The 18,687-nt window shown below is 38.6% G+C and overlaps 1 protein-coding gene across 2 annotated transcripts; it reads right to left on the bottom strand.

Moving 5' to 3' along the window:
• Positions 1-3,152: 3,152 nt before the first annotated feature.
• Positions 3,153-18,518, bottom strand: DYNAP (dynactin associated protein). Of its 2 annotated transcripts, XM_062600029.1 has the most exons (10): positions 18,489-18,518; positions 12,355-12,441; positions 10,267-10,491; positions 9,126-9,332; positions 7,581-7,814; positions 6,629-6,782; positions 5,081-5,190; positions 4,824-4,937; positions 4,073-4,219; positions 3,153-3,461 (listed from the first exon to the last, which is right to left on the bottom strand). In XM_062600029.1, the coding sequence occupies exons 2-10, from the start codon at positions 12,430-12,432 to the stop codon at positions 3,345-3,347; spliced, it is 1,386 nt and encodes a 461-aa protein (XP_062456013.1). In that variant the 5' UTR covers positions 12,433-12,441; positions 18,489-18,518; the 3' UTR covers positions 3,153-3,344. The 2 variants fall into 2 exon arrangements, with proteins under 2 accessions (XP_062456013.1, XP_062456014.1); XM_062600030.1 differs by lacking the exon at positions 18,489-18,518 and having other exon boundaries at positions 12,355-12,671.
• Between the last annotated feature and the right edge of the window lie 169 nt (positions 18,519-18,687).

The raw sequence follows: 18,687 nt of genomic DNA, 5'->3' as shown, positions 1-18,687 counted from the left end.
TTCCACCTCCCGCTGCCCAAGGAGAGGCAGAAAGGGAAGGGGGAAGGCAGCCGTCGCCCCACGCTCTCCAGCAGCTCAGTGCACGCTGACCGGGACAGAGAAGAACCCCCCCAGTGCGAGCTGCAAGACAGCTTCCAGCAAACGTGTTGCTGTGTTTCAATCAGTGTGTTATCCCAGTTGTCTCCAGGAGAACACCCCAGGACGGGTTTGTGGGTGCGTTGAGTAACACCTCCCGTTGCGAGCGACTCGCGCTGGTCCTCAAACGTCCATTCATGCGTTAACGGAGAGTTTTCCCTGCGTTTTGAACTTGCAAAACCGGGGGGAATTAGGTCAGTTTGAGATCTCAAATCTCAAACAGGAGTTAGATAATATTATGTTTTTATTAGCTGGAATGGGGATTGAAATGGGTAGTTCTGCCAGCTGGGGAAAAACCCACCAACAACAACAAAACCCAACACCCCCACACAAGGCCTTTCTGTGTCACCATATTTAGAACTTAAAAATGATGATTTTAGAGATAAAAGTAACAGGAGAGCAAAACTGAATCCATGTGAGAAGCCATCGGTATGAGCTGGACGTCAGTGATTCCTGCAGCACTCAACCTTCTCGTCTTCATGGAGCTGAGTGGAAATATTTGGTCTGATCTGTTTAGACAAAGCTCATCACAGCCAGTCAGATGCATTTTGAGTCCATTTCTTCCATGCCAGTTGAAAAGCTTTTCATCACCATGGCTGGAAAAGCTTTCTGCACAATACCTGACTGATAGCTTCTCCAAGGAAATAATGGAGTTGGAGAAGATTAAAAAAAAAAAAAAAGAAAAATAAGAGCCTGGAGACTGGCCTGTCCTGCGTAGTGACAGGAGCACACTACATCTTAGTCCTGTCATCTCAGCGTGGCAGCATTAGGAAAAAACAAAACCCCAAACCCCCAAACTGAAAAACCCCACCTGCTCTGATCTATCCTCTAATTTACTAATCCAGGGAAAACAAAAGAGGACAGCGTATTTCATTGCTCGCTGAATATATCGCTTTTAGTGGCCAAATATTGACTGCAAAATAGCGATACTAATGACCTGGAATAATACTGAGATTTTCTGTGCAGCCAGCGCTGAACGTGCGACGCACGGCGGGGGCCGCGGGATCCCGCGGAGCGCCGGACCAGCGTCACCTCCGCGCGGGACACCTCAGCCCGTCTTGCACTAGCGTTTCAAACGCTGCACAGGCAGCAGTTCCAAGCTCTAGAGGGTCTCCGGATCCTTTTTTGTTACCTTCGGCGAGTCCTTAGGGTTTTGGCTCACCAAAGTTACTGAACGTTCATCGACGTAGGCGGTTTACGCAAAACGGGGACCTGACGCAGGTGCCACCACTGTTTGTTCGGGCTCCGATTCCAAGAGGTTGGACAGGAAATGCAACTGGATATTAAATCCCAGTCGGTGACAACCCAAAGCTGACTGCAGCCAACAAGTGACTGACTGGAGCCACACGGAAGAAAGCTTTTACCTTGGGCCCTGACTCCAGTCAAAAGCAACTCTTCGGTATGAACACCCCCATACCCTGGATTACGATCAAAGACAGCTACAGAATCTCCTGGAGGAACAGCTGGGTCATCATTACATCATACGTGCTCTAGGTGACCCTGCTGAGCGGGGAGGTTGGACTAGATGATCTCCAGAGGTCCCTGCCACCCTTACTGATTCCATGAGTCTATGATCATTACTAACAGGCACTAAAGAAGGATTAAAATCAGTACATCTACAAAGCAGATAACGAAGTTATCCCTCTGGTAGACATGCTTACAGTTAAGCAAAAAGTGCTTCACCAAACTGGAGCATTCATCTGCAATTAATAGACCAAAACTTTATTAAAACCAAAAATAAGCCTGAGAACATGCTAATTATTTAGTTAAAAAAAAAAAAAAAAAAACAGAAGTCTTCATAAACACCAGCCCGCCTATAAAACACAAGGGCATGGTTAGAGACGCTGCCGGGGCAGCGATCGCTTCTGGAAAATGCATTTCACAGGCGCGTCCCGTCGCAGGAGCGTCCCCAGAGCGGGCTCACGGCGCCAGCGCGGAGCGGGAGCGTCCACGGCCGCGGGAGCGGCTTTCCCGCAGGGCTCCAGAAACGCGCGACGGGCGTGCTGAGCCCCAAACCCCTGCAAACCTTAACGAAACAGCGAGCGGAGCTAAGTAAACAGGCGTCTCCCACAGAAACATTTCCACCAGTTTGTTTCTGTAGCTTCACACTTCTCGGGATCTGCAAATTCACGGAGATCAGCTTGCAAAACCCAAATTAAAAGTTTCAGGTTTTCAACATTCTTAGGGTGCTTTTATTTTTTATTTTTAAAGTAATACAATTGCCATTTTTTACTAGCAGCAGCTGTCTTCATCTACACCACGAACAACATCATGTATTGATAATAAACCACTTTGGCCCTGATTTGATTTGAACCATGTGACCTGCACAGTTTTTTTCCTGAGACAGAGATCATTTCCCTGAAAAAATGCCTTAGCCTATGGAAAATGGAAAAATATCTCCACGCTTCCCTTTTGTAGCCATTTTCTTGGGTATAATTACCTGGCAGAATGGATCTTGAGGGTCACAAGAAAATGGCATAGATGTCAGTGTGTCAAATCATCCTTCCTTCTTGCTGGCCCAGTTTTCTGGGGCCAAATGCTCCCCAACTTCTGCAGAGGGACCATGGCAGGGGGTGGGGGTGGGGGGGGTCTAGCACACAGCACAGCTGCTACTGACCACATTCTGTTACAAATCTGTCCTCAAATATTTTGCTCAAAATCAGATAACAGTTTAGTGGCAAAATCATAAAAAGAAGCTAGTTGCCTTAAATTCTTATACAGCGTCTTACTGAGGGGAGTTTGGGGAGGGAAAGCGAACTCAACATGAACGTATGGAGAGCTCATTCCTGCAATCCCATTAGATGCAGTGCTTGTAACAACACTTGGTTTCAGGCAGCAGAGCGAGTCGTGTAAACACACTGTATTTATGCATCACTAGGTAGAGTACTCTCAACAGTACAGAAAATCAATGTAAAATTTAGGACTGTGAGGGAAGGGATAAAGTGAGATAATGGATGATACACAGAGCAAAAGGCAATTGCAGTGGTAGAAGTTACTTTGATATACAATAAAATTACATTTACTATAAATAAAACAAGTTAAAAAATACAAATATAAAAAAAACCTTTTTATAAGTAATAACCTGAAATTCTTCTGTTTTCTGAAAGTCTCTGTATAAATAGCAGGAAAGGTAGCAAGAAGTACTGCTAGAAATATGGCAATCATGAAAAATACTTGGAGTAATTAAATGCTAACGTAAGTTATTTGCCTCATTTTTTAGAAGGCTTTGGGAACTTCTTAAACTCATTCTGTTCCTTGAAAAAAAGCTGAGCAAGGATATGATCTGCTGTTGCATGGAAGTAGTCATTCATACGAAGAGTTTCCAGCTATAAAGAAAAAATACAATATTTTATGAAGAATAATCATAATGACTTTATCATTTTTACAAGATTAATAATATGGAATATTAAAGTGCATGCCAAATACAACATGAACATGAATGAATATAAGTAACTTGTTATAAGCCTTATATGCATCACCAGGTCCATATAATCTCAGTTTACTATACCCTTGCTCTGACTGCTAGCATACAGACCTGCTTGAGGCCTGTGAGGATGTCTCCCTTTTGTGGTTCCCGAGTTTGTGAGGAGCCACAGCCTGTCCAGTCCACCCACCGACCAGCTCCGTCTCTTAAGCACCAACAGCACATCACGCACAAGCATAATCTGAAGTTCATCCCTCTCTCTCTTCCACAGGTACATATACGCAGACATGCAGGAGCATACCATTCCCTACCACAGACCTATTCCTTGTTTTCTTCACCTGCTGTTCTCAAGTACAGAGTTTTAGCAGGTGTTGCACGTCAACCATTCACACCAGAAAAGACAGTCTTAGAATTTCTTTTGAAAGGTGTGCACCAAAGCATAAGGCTTACATGCATAAGAAAAGCATACACTTATCCACAGTTGAACACTTTTTACTCCCTGTCCTTACTTACCTGGTTGCCTGTACTATAGGCTAGAATCAAAAATAAATCCTCATCACACACACTCTTGATATAATGTTGGCTTCCAACGGGGAAAAATATGACATCTCCAATGTCAATGTTGAAATTGGTGGTGACGTCAGATGCAATAACCCCAACCTATAGCAAGTTAAACAGCAATATTCAGTAGCAATATTCAGTGTGCTGTTATTGGAATAATACATAGTGATGGTCCCAACATTGCACTGAAATCAGCTAGTGTAGAGTCATTACTTTCATTGAGACATCAAACAGTTATATGGGTCCAAGGCAAATTCCTGAGTAAGAACATGGTAACACCTTGCATTATGGAGTTCCATCATCCCATCTCAGTTACCTTTTCATTTCAAATTTGCATTGAGGGAAAGAAACTCAGAAAGAAAAAATATATCCTAATTCTTAATTCCCACTAAACTTTTATTTGTTGCTTAGAGGCACTAAATCAAAATTATTTCTGTTTTTTACTTCATACTCCTAGTATCCAGGAGAGTGGGAGTTCCTATCACCGGCATTTTTTGCTGAACAGTTTACAAAGACCAATTCTGCTCTTTGTATAACTCCATTTTGATTAGACAAACTTCCACAAACGTAACAGAGAGAAAAATTTTGTACAAAGAAGGAATGAGTAGACCTTGAAAGTTTTGCAGTGTTATCAATAATCACGGATGGGAATCACTTATTAGGTCTGCAGCTGTTATACAGTCAAAACTCCAGTGAAAATTACCTTTCCACAGCCACTAATGACATAACCCATTTCATTAGCGTTGAAGTGGAAATGAGGCTGCCCCAGTCCATTGCTGAATATTCTGAGAGTTGCTAAGGTAAGGGTATTTTCATGCTGAAAAGCAAAACAAAAATGTTCAGAAAATCCCTCAAATTTGTTGTATCCCTGAAATACAACGAGGCAGTGATGAACCCACACATATTGCATATTATGCCTTATGGTATGTATCAATACAGTATCTAACTGAAAGCACATACCTTATTCAGCGACTCACTAAAAATTTTCTCTGTCTTGTTTAATCCAGTTCCATTTATGCGGTAGCGAGCCCACTGAAAGATTCCTCCTGGAAAAGGATATTCTTTTGACCCTTAAAAAAAAATAAAAAAAAGGACACAGTCAAATGAGCATTTTCCACTCCAACCTCAAATCACTATGTCCTAAACTTCAGGACTCAAATCTTATGAGCCTCTGGATCCAAAAATGGAAGTGCTTTTAGCTTATTATTCCTTCATGCACTAGACACTATACACACTAGAAGGGATTAATCTAGTTTACAGTATGTTTGTATAGACAGATCATCATAACAAAAATTTCATATTAGAATTTTTTCCTGAATTTATATTACTGATCTCTTGCATGAGCACACATCTGCCTTTACACAACATTTTTTTCCTGTTACAAATATGATTACAATAAATCACAATACACTTAAAGAACATACTAAGTATTAGTATATTAACTCATGGTGACCCTTATGGCCCTAATTGTGTGTCACAATAGTTTGCAAAGAATCACTAATGCAAATAAGCTACAAACCTGGCATATTTGTCTCCTGAACCACTGTCTCGGCACAGCTAGATCTTCAAGCAGAATACAGCTAATAAGTCTACCTACGGGCTGGGCCTTTATTGTTGAAAATGGTTCTGGCCAGAGAAAGAGGATTTCATAGAACCTGGCACTTTTTAGCAGTCCATTACAGAAGGTGATTAGCTTAAAGAACACATGGACATAAGTGCAAAGATTTCTGTCACATATCTAATCTTCATCAGCTGTGTATGGAGCTCTGGACCTACATTTGTTTTTTACAATGGTACTTAGAATTAAATTCTGTCATTTATGTTTATTAGGTGCTCTCTGTTAATCAGTAGGTCCAGTCTGTAGATAGGGTTGTTTAATACAAATGTTGATAAGATGAACAGTGAACATCATTCAATGCTTTTATAACGTTGTTTTTGTAAAAGAAAAGGGAAGGCATCATTAGGTATATGTTAAGATATTTATTCATTGACGTTTCATATGCAAATACCAGATATTCTAAAAAGCTCTGTCACTCTCCAGCTAGTCTTTTTCAGGGCTTCCTGGCCTACAAAATCTTCATCTAGAGATGAAAAGTATAGCTGTTTATTGCTTAAGGTAACTATAGCAATGAACAGATCAGTTCTGGTTAGATGCATCAGTAGAGAACCTTTAGTTGGGAAGAAGCATGTTGAAGCCCTGCAGCTTACTGGCATTGCACTCTCACATCTACTGTTCAGATAAAAACAAAAGACTGTTTCAATCAGTAGGGTAAAACAGTTTAAATGAGATAAGGGCCAAATTATACATCTTCAAAAGGCAGTAACTAGAGACATCATCAAGAAAAATAGCACCATTTTTGCCTAAGAAATGATTCCCATTCTTTTTACCTCCTTAAATACTTATTACTCTTCTATGTACTTTTTATTGCATGTTTCAGTGAACCAGTTACAGATCTTCCCCTCTGTAAACACAGAAAGCTCTTACATACAAAGTTCTGAGATGTATACCTTTGAGGTCGTAGAAGTACCGCCATACAAGGTTGTCTGGCGATTGCTCGTAGGTGGCATTATGTACAAGCTCTTGTAAATTTGGTGGGAGGTTAATTGCCTGATCTTCTGTTTGTTTCTTGAATGTTCTGATAAAGTTAACTCCACCCTGTGGCTGCCAGACACACAGTACATATTAAGTTGACAGACATACAAAGCAAACTGGAGAACTATAATTGTACTTCATCAAGTATCTCACCTTAATACATGGTGGTAGACAAATTCTGCCCTAGGGAGATACCTCAGCTCTTTAACTGCTTAGCCCTATGAATAGTTCATTTTGCTCCTTTTCTCTGCCGTTGCTTCTCAGTTACGACAGAGATTTGGAGCAGATTTAACTTCGTCCATCTCCCATCAGGTCGTTTTACAGACAGGAAGGTCTGTCACAACTCAGTGGTTTGAACATGCAGACTGAGCAGAAGCTCTGTGGCCATATTTGGTCAAGAGACATTGGCAATAGGTGAGTGCAAATGAAAGAAATTTTAACAAGATGATGGCCTTATCTACAGTTTCCTATGAGACCTCTTGATAGCACAACATTTACTAATATGCGATCAGGAAGTTGTTATGGACTTCCTGTGTTATTTTCCCTTATTTTCTCGCTGTGTTATTTTCCCTTCTGTCCTTAGAGCAGTGGAGAATTCTCCATGAGTTTGGGACAAGTTTGGGAAAAGGGGAGGAGAAAAAGTTTCTTGGAGAAAACTCTGTCATTTATTTCTCTGCATTTGTAAAGGAACACACAAGGTGGCACAGTGTTGCACAAGGGACATATGTACATTCTTCCACACTGCTGGGACTGAAGAGACCAGCTCCCCAGAGTTACAGAACCTCCCTAAAAAGATATAGAGAGCCTGGACCTGACATGTTAAGGTCAAGAAGGCTAGATAGAGGCTAGCTATCCTACTGTACAGACCTTTAATGCTCTTGCTGCTATATCTTCTGGGGTAGAGAAAAATGCATCATCTACATCCAAGGTCTTAAGTTCTTCATGCGTTGTAAAAAACAGCAAGAACACACAGTCTTCTTTTCCTACATTCTTTATCCAATGCAAAGTGTTTCTAGGGAAGAAGATCACTTGGCCAGCGGTGACATTGTATGTGGTAACTATGCTGTCATCTGCATCAACTACTCCAATCCAGGCGGTACCCTGTAACATAATGATAGTAATGAAAGCTTCATTGAAAAATCAGTACTTCAAGGAATATGAAGGCTGTTAGGGGAAAACAAATACCAGTGTTCTCTCTCCAACAAGCCTTTGTGAAAATAAATCCAGGATAGTATTTTAAGTGACAAAATTTTAGAAGGTTTAAAGAACATTACAAATACATGTTGCTTGTATTCAACCCATTTCTTATTCGAGAGGCTGGCAATAGCCATAAAGGAGCCATCTTTGACCAAAAATTGCAAGAGAGAGGGCCAGGTGTCTGTGGAATGCCTCACTCTGGGGATGTTCCACCATGCAGTTGGAGCTGTTCAGTTATGCTCCAATAAAAATATGAACAATTACTCTTAAAAATACATTTAATAATCAAGATATATCTAAGTAGCTGTGCTTCCAAAGAAAGATCTTCATTTTTTTCAGATTAACATGCTATTTCAATTGTTTCTCACTATGAGTTTGTATTTATTGTTTTTATTTTATTTATTTTCAAAGATTTGAAATTTGACACTAAAGTGAGATAGGGCAAACATTTTCAAATGAAAGTTCTTTGGGATAAACAAGGAGGGATATTTGGTCTAGGAAAGAGAAGACTACATGGGAACAGAATAGTCTTCCATATATAAACAGTTGTTGTAAGAAACGAAGATGATAAGAAGGTCTCTACAGCCACTGGAGATAAACAAAGAGAAATTTTGCAATAAACAAAAATGTGAGTTGTACAGCAGGACAAACTTTCCAATGGTTTGTATTATAAAGCACTGGAGACAACTATTTTTGGACATTGTAATAGTTCCTTCATGGGAGGTTTTAAAAACAGATTCAATGCACTCTCAGAAATGCTTAAGTATTCTCATCCTGCACTAATATACAGGATGAAGACAGAGGTTTTCTTAAGAACTTTAATAGTCCTTCAAATCTACAATTCTGTGATGGCTCTAAAGTATTAAATACTGAAATCATTGTAAGCTCTTGGATAAGCAGATCCAAGATTTACATGTTACAGGTATCCATAATCTCCGCTGACTTCAGTTGTTACACTTTACCGGAAACTACAGGTACTTGACACTTCTGCAGGTAACATTTAGTAGTCTGTTTGAAGCACCTCAGTTTAAAACTCTTATCTGAAGCAATAAAACTTACGTTATACATGAATCAATGATCATTCTACTTTTATTACCGGTTAACATTTGTTTATAACGTATATGTACCTTTTTATTTACATATGTACATTTTCTGAATGTACATGATGCTTTAAAAGTAAATCCAATTGGGAGAGCAAAAATAACTAGGTAATACCTTTAGCAGGTAGCCATGTTCATTAGCATTAAAATGCCAGTGGGGAACCCGAAGCCCTTTGCTCTTGATCCGTAAAGTTCCAAAAGTCATTTTAGAGCGAAAGTTATTGATACTTTTTCCAAATTCCATTTCTTCAACACTTTGATATTCATTTACATCATTCCTGAATCTTGCCCACTGAATCTCACCACCTGGGAAATGATGTATCTGTAAAGTTAAGGCCATAAGAGAATTTTATTAATTGCGGACAGGGGTGACCGAACAATCCAAAAATATTTTGGAAGATGCATACTGTAAGCAATACTGAAGGGATTCATTGTTTTTCTCAGTAAGGATTCTCTCTGCATGTATTTAAGTCACAATTACTTTCTCCTGTTATGATGTAATGGTATTGTTTCTACAAATAAGAGTTAAATATTGGTATTAGAATTATCTGCTTCTCTTTTTATGTCATTCTTAAGTCTGATTTAGGAAATCAGTTATATTTATGCTTACATTTTTGGATTCAAAATATTTAGAAAATTTGGTGAGCAAGACATTTTCCTGAATTCGGGCTGTAGGAACAGTTCCAAGTTCCTCAATAAAAATTAATCAGAAATTATTTTCTATGTTAAAATGTATTTGTAAGAGGGAACATGTCTTCAGAGCTTCTTCAAAGGATACCTTTCTTTATACAAATATTGTATAAATTTCTGTATAAAAATACAACTAAACAGAAACAATGTAATTACTAGAATTCATTACATTGTGAGTTAATTCATTTTAGCTCACTGAAAAAAAGACTATGGAGTTCAAGAAATTGTTTAAATTCAGTCATAAGTAGTAAAATGTTATATTACTGTGCTACTCAGCTTATATTTAGATTTGAGCTTTCCATTTACATTTCTCAGAATTTCCTACCCTACAATTTCAGAATCCCAGAGGATTCCCAGAGGAACTTCTAAGGTCCCATATCACCTCCAACATCTGCTATAAAATTGAATGAACTGCCGCCTGGAGATTTGTATCTCTCTTCATTGATTATAAAGGAAGTCTGGATGACAGGCTTAGATCGGACAATTAGTGCTTAGATAATCAAAGTTAGGTCATTATATTTCTATATATAATATTAGAATATTATTGCACAAAAAGAACAATTTACCTTTGATTTCCCCAGCTGATTCAGGAACCGGAACTTGATATCCACATCTTTTTCATCCAGTTTTGGGGAGGTTGTGTCATGGCTTTTAACAACTGTCTCTTTTATAAAGCCAGTGTTTTCTACATAGATCAAGGACAGGATCAGCACTCCTATTGCGGTGGTGATAACACAGGCCAACAGACAAACTAGAAAGATTTTCATTAGGGAGCAGTGGCTCTGTCTTTCCTGAAATGTTTTTTTTAAGAAAAACAAGAAATTAGTAACAGATATAAGAAATAGGAAAAACTGATTGATCTTTTGTAATGAAAACAGTAAACCTTCCAGGAACATGCACTTTTAGCCAAGTTACTGGGCTCGGCTTAGGGAAACCTGATAGAGAATGATTTCAAAGCGCTTCAGCTTGTTGCTGTCCCTTCATTATTCCACCAGGTAAAAGCACATCTTCCTCATCCTATGGTCTTCCAAACACTTAATGTTTTTTTCATTACTGTTTCTAATCTATATCTCAAGACTCTGAAGACCTGCAGCATCAACTCACAGCAAATGTCTGCCTGTGGGGTGAGGAAGAAGAAATGCTGTCTCTGCTTTGCCTTACATCTCACAGAGGGCTCTCAACAGCCCAGCTCCCTAGCAGGGGGAAGATGGGCCAGAAGGGGGAAATCTCATCTGTGTTAAACTGCTCTTTGCATCATTTCTTTACTCTGAATTTCCTCTGAGGGCATTCAGGCTTCTGAAGAAGCATGAAGGGGAGAAGCATCTTGGCATACCTAAATACAGAAGTTCTTTATAGATGGTCAAGGCACTAAAAATGCTCTTAAATGCTCTCATTATGTCATCTACCTCGCAACTGTAAACACTGTTCTGGCACAACAATGCAACACTTTGGTGAGGATTTTCAGTTTCCTGTCCCTTTACCTTTTTTTTCTTACAAACTCATCATTACAGATGAATAAAGACTGTATACTATGGCCTAAATATTAAAACAAGGGTGCATAGCTTGATCGATCTCTAAAAGCCTAATTTTCAGATGATGAGTGCCTGAAAATCAAGCTACGCACACTGATTTCTTAAGCTGTACAATCAGAAATGAAAAAATTGATAATTACTTACCAATTTTAACAAAATGACCTCCTTTCATTAATCTATTTGATGAAATCTCTCCTACAAATCCCTTGCCAGCAGAAAAGTGCTCAAAATATCACCCTATTCTATTCTGCAATAATCCTTTTACAGTTTAAATTACTCCTTTTTTAAAGCTTGTCTTCAATTAAATATCACAACACTAGTGCTCAGACCACGCAGAGTCTCATCAGTTCCAGAGAACGATTCAAATGCACACAAAATCCCCACTTATCAAATAGAATGACCTTTAATTTACAGCATTTTCACAGTAGTGCCACCAATTCAATAATTATTTTAAAAAATAGAAACTACTGTACATATTACATAATAATAACTAATATAGAACATTCAACCTCAATGCAGCATGTGAAACAGGTTATGTTGTGAGGGAATCATTAGCCTATTCCAGGCATATTTACAGCCTGGAACCATCACTGTGCTGACTATAATCAAATGTCTCAGCTTATTAGTTACATGCCAACCCTCACTGTATGAAGTTAATTCAAATCCCAAGAAGCAGAAATTTCAAAGGGAAAATTACAGAGAATTACTTTTCTCAAGGGCAAAAACATTTTTTAAATAAAGTAGTACACAAATACTTAACTAAGTTGAGAAATTAAGCATTAGCATGAGATCAGCTTTTAAGTAGCTCTTCCTGTTAAACTCAATGGGGAATCCTCCAAAGATAATTGTTCTATTCAATAGTTATAGGTGCTTTGCTCTTAACTAAAATAGGGCCAGAGAATTATGCTAAATAGTCTGGACCCTAGCAAATGCACGTGGAACGATGATATTTTACTCCCTATCAGGACCTTAGCAATAGCAGCCCTTTAGAGCTTTTATTTTCTTGTAGGATCTTCTTAACAGTGTCTGATTATATCATATTTACTAAGCAAGGGTTTAATCTTCACATTGATTCTCTATTAATAGTATTTTGACAGCATCGTAACAGCAATTGACTCATACCTCTTTCTTCGGCCATTCTGCTGTTTTTGAAGAACTTGGTATATTCTCTCCGTGCATTTCAAATGCCTGGTTATCCATTTAGTAAAGCTGAAATAGATTAGTCCACAGAAGACAAGAAAAGCAGTGATCCAAAAGAATGCTAATTGTGATATGTTCTCACTTATGTTACAGATAGAGCCCAGGGAAATGACTCATCATCTTTTGAACAGTAACAGTAACTTAGTATGGCAAAATGTGTTGCAATAAAAAAAATCCTCTTCACTGAACTACAACAGAAAGGTCCGACTATTTCCACATTCAGCGTTAATGTTATTCACGGATCCGAAGACACAACCTGACAATGAGTTAGAAGCTGAACCATCAAATACTTTTTAAAAAGGCAGAAAGGAATCCTCAGAGGTCATCTAGTATCTTCACCTATGCTAAGGGTCCAAATACATTTCAATTATTCCTTCTGGATGTTTTGCAATATACTTTTACATACCACAAAAAATGTTGAGATTCCACAACTTACTTGGCAAACTATTTCAACCACTTAAAAATTATTATTGTTAAAAAGGTTTTCACAAACCTAAATCACTCTTGCTGCAACTAAACTCTATGATATTTTCTCCTCCCTATACATAGACCTAGTTACATACAAAAATGCCCTAGTAGGTCAGGCCAACAATACAACCAGCTCAGGACTTTTTCTCCCAAAGGACATTAAGAGATGCTATTTAGGAATAGTATCGGCTAGCTACTATTTCCAGGCTACTCTTTTCGTAGCTTATAAGCATGCATAACTGCTGGATGTGTGGATACTAAAAAGAATATCCTCTTCCCTTTAGATTTAATTCAATTAAAAAGTCCATAACTTTTCCAAGTCATTTCTGAACCTACTGATATCCCCAAACTCAGAGATTTACTGCTTCCTGGATTAAAAAAAAACAAAAACCAAAAAACACAAGAACATTCCTTTCTCCATTCTAAACAAACATCCTGCCAGGTTCATTGAGTCCTCCCTACCTCCTGCACTGTGGGCTGCAAGCAACATCAAACATGTTCTCCTCTCCAAGCTGAAGAGTCCCAGCCTTTTTAGTCTCTCCCTGCTATGCAGCTCTTCTATCTCCTTCATCACTTCAGTCACCCTCCTCTGGACTTTCTCTAACACCACCAAATTAATGAAAATAATGAATAGCAATACTCTTCAACGTTAACTGTTCTCCAAGTATGGCTTTCCAACCCTCATAGTACTTGCCTTACATATTTTAATTTAGACTATGACTCCTTGTTCTGAGTTCCTTGTTTTTTGTGTGCTTTGACACAAGAGTGTCAAAAGCTTTGCTAAAGTCAATACACATGACATTTATTCTCTATCTTCATAGTCTCTTACTCTGTCATAAAAAGGAAACTAGATTGGTTTGATAGTGTTCATTACAATCTGCAGGTTTTATTTTTTCTCATTTCCTTGATATCTTCCAGGTTTTATTATGGCCTTCTGATTTTTTAGAAAATTGAAGTTAAGCTTATTGGCCTATAAATCTTCGGCATTGTTTAGTTGACTTTTTGTGAAAAACAGGCATGTTATTTGCACTTTTGCAGCCTTCTGGACTCTTATGCAACTATAGTAAGTTCCTCAGCATTTCTGCTAACAACTCTAAGATAGCTTCAGCCTGTTCTCCAAAAGCTTAACTGTTAACTCCAGGAAGCACCATCCACTGAATACAGGTAACTTGTGTAAGACCTCTCAATCATGTTTTCCCTGTCATAATTAGAGCTTTATTTACCACCCTTCTCAACGGTGTTGTTAGCTGTTTGATTGCAGCTGATGTTTTAAGTAAATGGTATGCCTTTATTGGCATCATTTATTACTCTCTGGAGAGAAGTAATCAACCAAAGTTTTCCTGGGTCCTTCCTTACAGCTATAAGGGACTTCTTACTTACCACTCTAAGTAACAAGGAACTTCTGAATTATTGTATTATCTTTGACAGGTCTTCCAACTTGTCTTTCATTTTTGTGCTTTGGACTTTCCAAAAAGCACAAAAGGCCATAGTGACTCATATTTAAGGGCAATTCCAGCTATTTCCTTCATGCCTCCTTCTCAGAGAACTTTCAAGGGAACTTTCAACTTTGATTTTTCAAGTCAAATTATATTTCTTTTCCTTGTTTCACATCAGTATAGCCTGTAAATATATCTTAAATATATATGTATTTTAAGAACCACCAAACTCCTGAGCACTTTTTTTCCTTAGACTGTTTCTCACTGGATTTTGAAAATCAATTCTTTTAATTTCTTGTAGGTGCTTTTTTCTATTCTTCTTCTTTTCCATTCTAAAAATCATGAAACCCCTGTAAGAAAATTCTTGTATTTACCTTCACCTTCTGCAACAAAAACTGGCATCATCACATTCTAAAAATATACTAGGAACTCTATGGTCTATTTACTCTTTTCCCAATGAATATTTAGTTAAATAATACCTCATCAAGTAAAATGATTGTTAGTTGTTGACAAAAAAAGTTCTGTCCATCTTATCTTCTTGGTCTGCTAGTCTTTAATGATAGGTTCTCAGCATAACAATATTTAGGCTTTTTTCTCCCTTTATTATGATCAAGACACTTTCAATAGAATTCAGAGATAAATATTCATAGAGAAATCTTCTCTTTTCCTCTGCTGTTCATGAAGAACCACTACTTTTTTTCTGTATTAATTCATTAACAAATGAAATATCTCTCCAAGTTAATACTTATGTTGCCTAAATCACAACTTTATGGAGACTTGTACATTCTTCCATTTAGTTTTCATACAACCTGCATGAGTATACAGGCATCTTAAATGTTAAGCATACAGATTCATTACACTGTATTTTTGTACTACTTCAATCTTTTCCTAAAAAGCTCTATATCCACCTACTATGCCTCTGACTACCTTCCACTGTTAAAACTCATTCACATGCTTTTATCATTAGTTCCCATGAATCTTTTTTCCTTGTGAGATAGAGCTCTTCTCTCCTCAGCAGTCTGCTCTGCTCTGTTCTGGTATGGCTTGGAAAATCTCAGCTATTCACATTGGCAACATCAGGTCAATTAGAATTAATAACAAGTTTTTCTCATTTCCTTGTGAAACTGCTTATTTCTCCCTCAACAGTGTGAGTCCTTCCAACAGTAATGTTGGCCAAATATTTTAGGTAACACACAGCAACGGAAAACTATGGTAAAAAAAAATAATACAGAATCCATGATCAATAAGAAAGAAAATATCCATCATGATTTTCAATGGTTTCATAGTCAAAAAAAAGAAAAAAGGTAGCTTTCTGAATGTGTACACTAAGTGCTTCTTGCAGTAATTCCATTTCAAAACTAGAATTACAGTGGACTCTCCCATTAAGCACTTGAAGGGCAAAAATTCCCCAAACAGACAAAAATCCTCTCTATTCTCTTCCCACCACGTCCCCCTATGCCAAGTAGTTTTCTTACCACAGGTAGGATCTTCACAAGATCTAACTGCAAGATGCTTTTCCTCATCAAAGCCTTTACATCCCTCAGGTCAGATTTACTGATATATATACACCATAATTCAGGAAGTACTCTCCTTGTAAAAGATTTCCTGTATATGCAAATACACACAATCATAAATACGCACGTACATCCTCAACAAACAGTTCTTGTAACTTGCCGAGAAACAATGACTTTCATTTAAACAATCTCAGCTTTTCTATTTAGTATTTCCTCCAAATCCTGGTCTTAATCTTTCTGCCTATCTTTTTTTTCCCCGCTGTCACTGCAGAAGAAAAGATTATAGTTCAATAAAATTCCTGTCCTCTGACACAGCCTCAATGACAAGAACATTAGTGGCATCATCTTGAAAACAGCTATTACCTCTGTACAGCACTTTATTTACATATTCACTTTCTTTTCCCTGAGTTGTAGCTTCTTTATTCCAATTTATAAGTAAACTTATAAGAATTGCAAGAAGCAGTGTATACATTCAGAAAGTTACTTTTTTATTTTGGTATTTAAGGGATCAAATTGCTCTTTAAAATATTGTTTAACCATAAAATCTTGATAGCATGTTAAAACAACTTTTTATGTGAAATAAGCTGTTTCCACTTACTGATTAGTGCTGTTTTACTGACATTATTTTTTATTCTAGTCTGGTTTTTTTGTATGTCTGTTGTTTACAGCTAGCACTTGCTTGGTGCTTAGTTACACATATCTAAGGTACTTTTATCTTGTACACTATTCTACCTCACACTATGGATCCTCTCCATCACTAAGGCCTTTCATACCTTACCAATACAAAACTAACAAATACTAACATTCAACAATGTCAACTTTGATGTTGTTACTTAGGTCTGTCTGTCATAAGAACTGATAAAAATTTCTGCTGAAACACCTCATCAGGGACTGAAAGCTGTGTATCTAAATAGCAATAGATTAAAAAAAAAAAAAGAATCTAGATGCACAGGAGAGAGAATAAATGACTCTCAGGCGAATAAAATGCCCAGAGAATGAGAAATTGCACAACTATAGCCAGATGCAAGGGCTCTCCAAAGGGGAATTAATGAAAAAGGTTTTCTAAACAGCAAACTGGAGCTCTGCCTCAGCATCAAGGGGAAAGGTAGGGGTGTCTTGTGCGCCTTGTCTCCTGCAGAGAGGATACAAGGAGTCTCAGTGCGTTAAAACATCTGAATACTCTTAAGACATCAAGTCTTGTTTTGAGCATACCTCTCCTGTGCGACCAGCACCCGAAGGAGTAGCTGCACATTTGGATGAATAAATGTGCTTGTGCTGTGAGCTGGATAAGCACAAGCCTCCTCCAGTTCAGCAAGAGCAGAGCTCAGGCGGTGCCACACTACCAAGCTGTGCTGAGAGCCTGCAGTGTCTTGGCTCACTGTTACTGTCACTCAGCTGTTTACTGTGATCCACACTGAGACATGCATGATGCCAGGAAAAAAACTGTCATCCTTCCTTCCGCCTCTGAATTCCTTCCCTAAAATGACCTCTGGCAGTCAGATATTGCTTTAATACACACAGTTACCCAGCAGCAGTTACAGGGCAATATTAATTGGTTTGTATGTTCTTGTCCCAGCGATGCAATGGTTTATAAAAGGCTCTGCAAAGAAGTTTTCCAGAAAAGTAATTTCATTTTCTGTACTCTGATTACAGATGTAGCTCTCAGCATTTAAGACACAGACTGACGAAATCTGTGTTTGAAACGCAGAAATTTGTAGATCCTGTGATCCTGAGACAGTCACAAAACATTACACAAATCATTACTACTACCAGTCTCTGCTTACTAACTCTTAACAGGAAGGTGGGAGGAATGCATAGCTAATCTTCCTTCCACTTTTCCTTTTGGTTTGTTTTTCAATCCTTAAAACTAGCACATGCCCAGTTACATCTTTTCTTGTGGGTAACTGCAAATATCCAGATTAAAAAGAAATAGTTTACTAAAAAGGCTAGACATAAGCCAGAGAAGAGGCACAAAGGGCCTCTTTCAAAATCTTCTGTCAATATATTTCAAGTCACAATTCTACTACTTGCAGCTTTTCTCTTTCTCTCTCAATTTCCTATTGCCAAGATGGTGCAAGTCCTACTCTCTCTCCTGCACAAGTTCCAATGCTTAGTGGTGGCTTTGGTGAGTTGATTTGGAATTGAGTCAGGCGAGGGACACTAAGGACAACAGGAAGGGCTTCTTCAAATACATCAGTAGCAAGAGGAGGACTAGGAAAAATGTGGGCCCGCTACTGAATGGGGCGGGGGCCCTGGTGACAAGGGATACAGAGAAGGCAGAATTACTGAATGCCTTCTTTGCTTCAGTCTTCACTGCTAAGGGCAGCCCTCAGGAATCCTGCAGCCTGGATGTGAGGGAGAAAGTCCAGAGAAGGGAAGACTTTCCTTTGGTTGAGGAGGAAAGGATTAGAGACCTTCTGGACAGGCTAGATATCCACAAATCCGTGGGCCCGGATGGGACGCACCCACGGGTACTGAGGGAGCTGGTGGATGTTGTTGCCAGGCCACTCTCCATCATCTTTGAAAAGTCCTGGAGAACTGGAGAAGTGCCTGAGGACTGGAAGAAAGCCAACGTCACTCCAGTCTTCAAAAAGGGCAAGAAAGAGGACCCAGGCAACTACAGGCTGGTCAGCCTCACCTCCATTCCTGGAAAGGTGATGGAATAACTCTTTCTGGATGTCATCTCCAGACATACGGAGGAAAAGAAGGTGATCAGGAGCAGTCAGCATGGATTCATTAAGGGGAAATCCTGCTTAACCAATCTGATAGCCTTCTCTGATGGAATGACTGGCTGGGTAGATGAGGGGAGAGCAGTGGACGTTGTGTACCTTTACTTC

Source organism: Rhea pennata, chromosome Z (assembly GCF_028389875.1).
Source record: "Rhea pennata isolate bPtePen1 chromosome Z, bPtePen1.pri, whole genome shotgun sequence".
NCBI classification, from domain to species: domain Eukaryota; kingdom Metazoa; phylum Chordata; class Aves; order Rheiformes; family Rheidae; genus Rhea; species Rhea pennata.
Note: the sequence above shows the minus strand (reverse complement) of the source record. Positions and strands in the feature narration are given on the sequence as shown.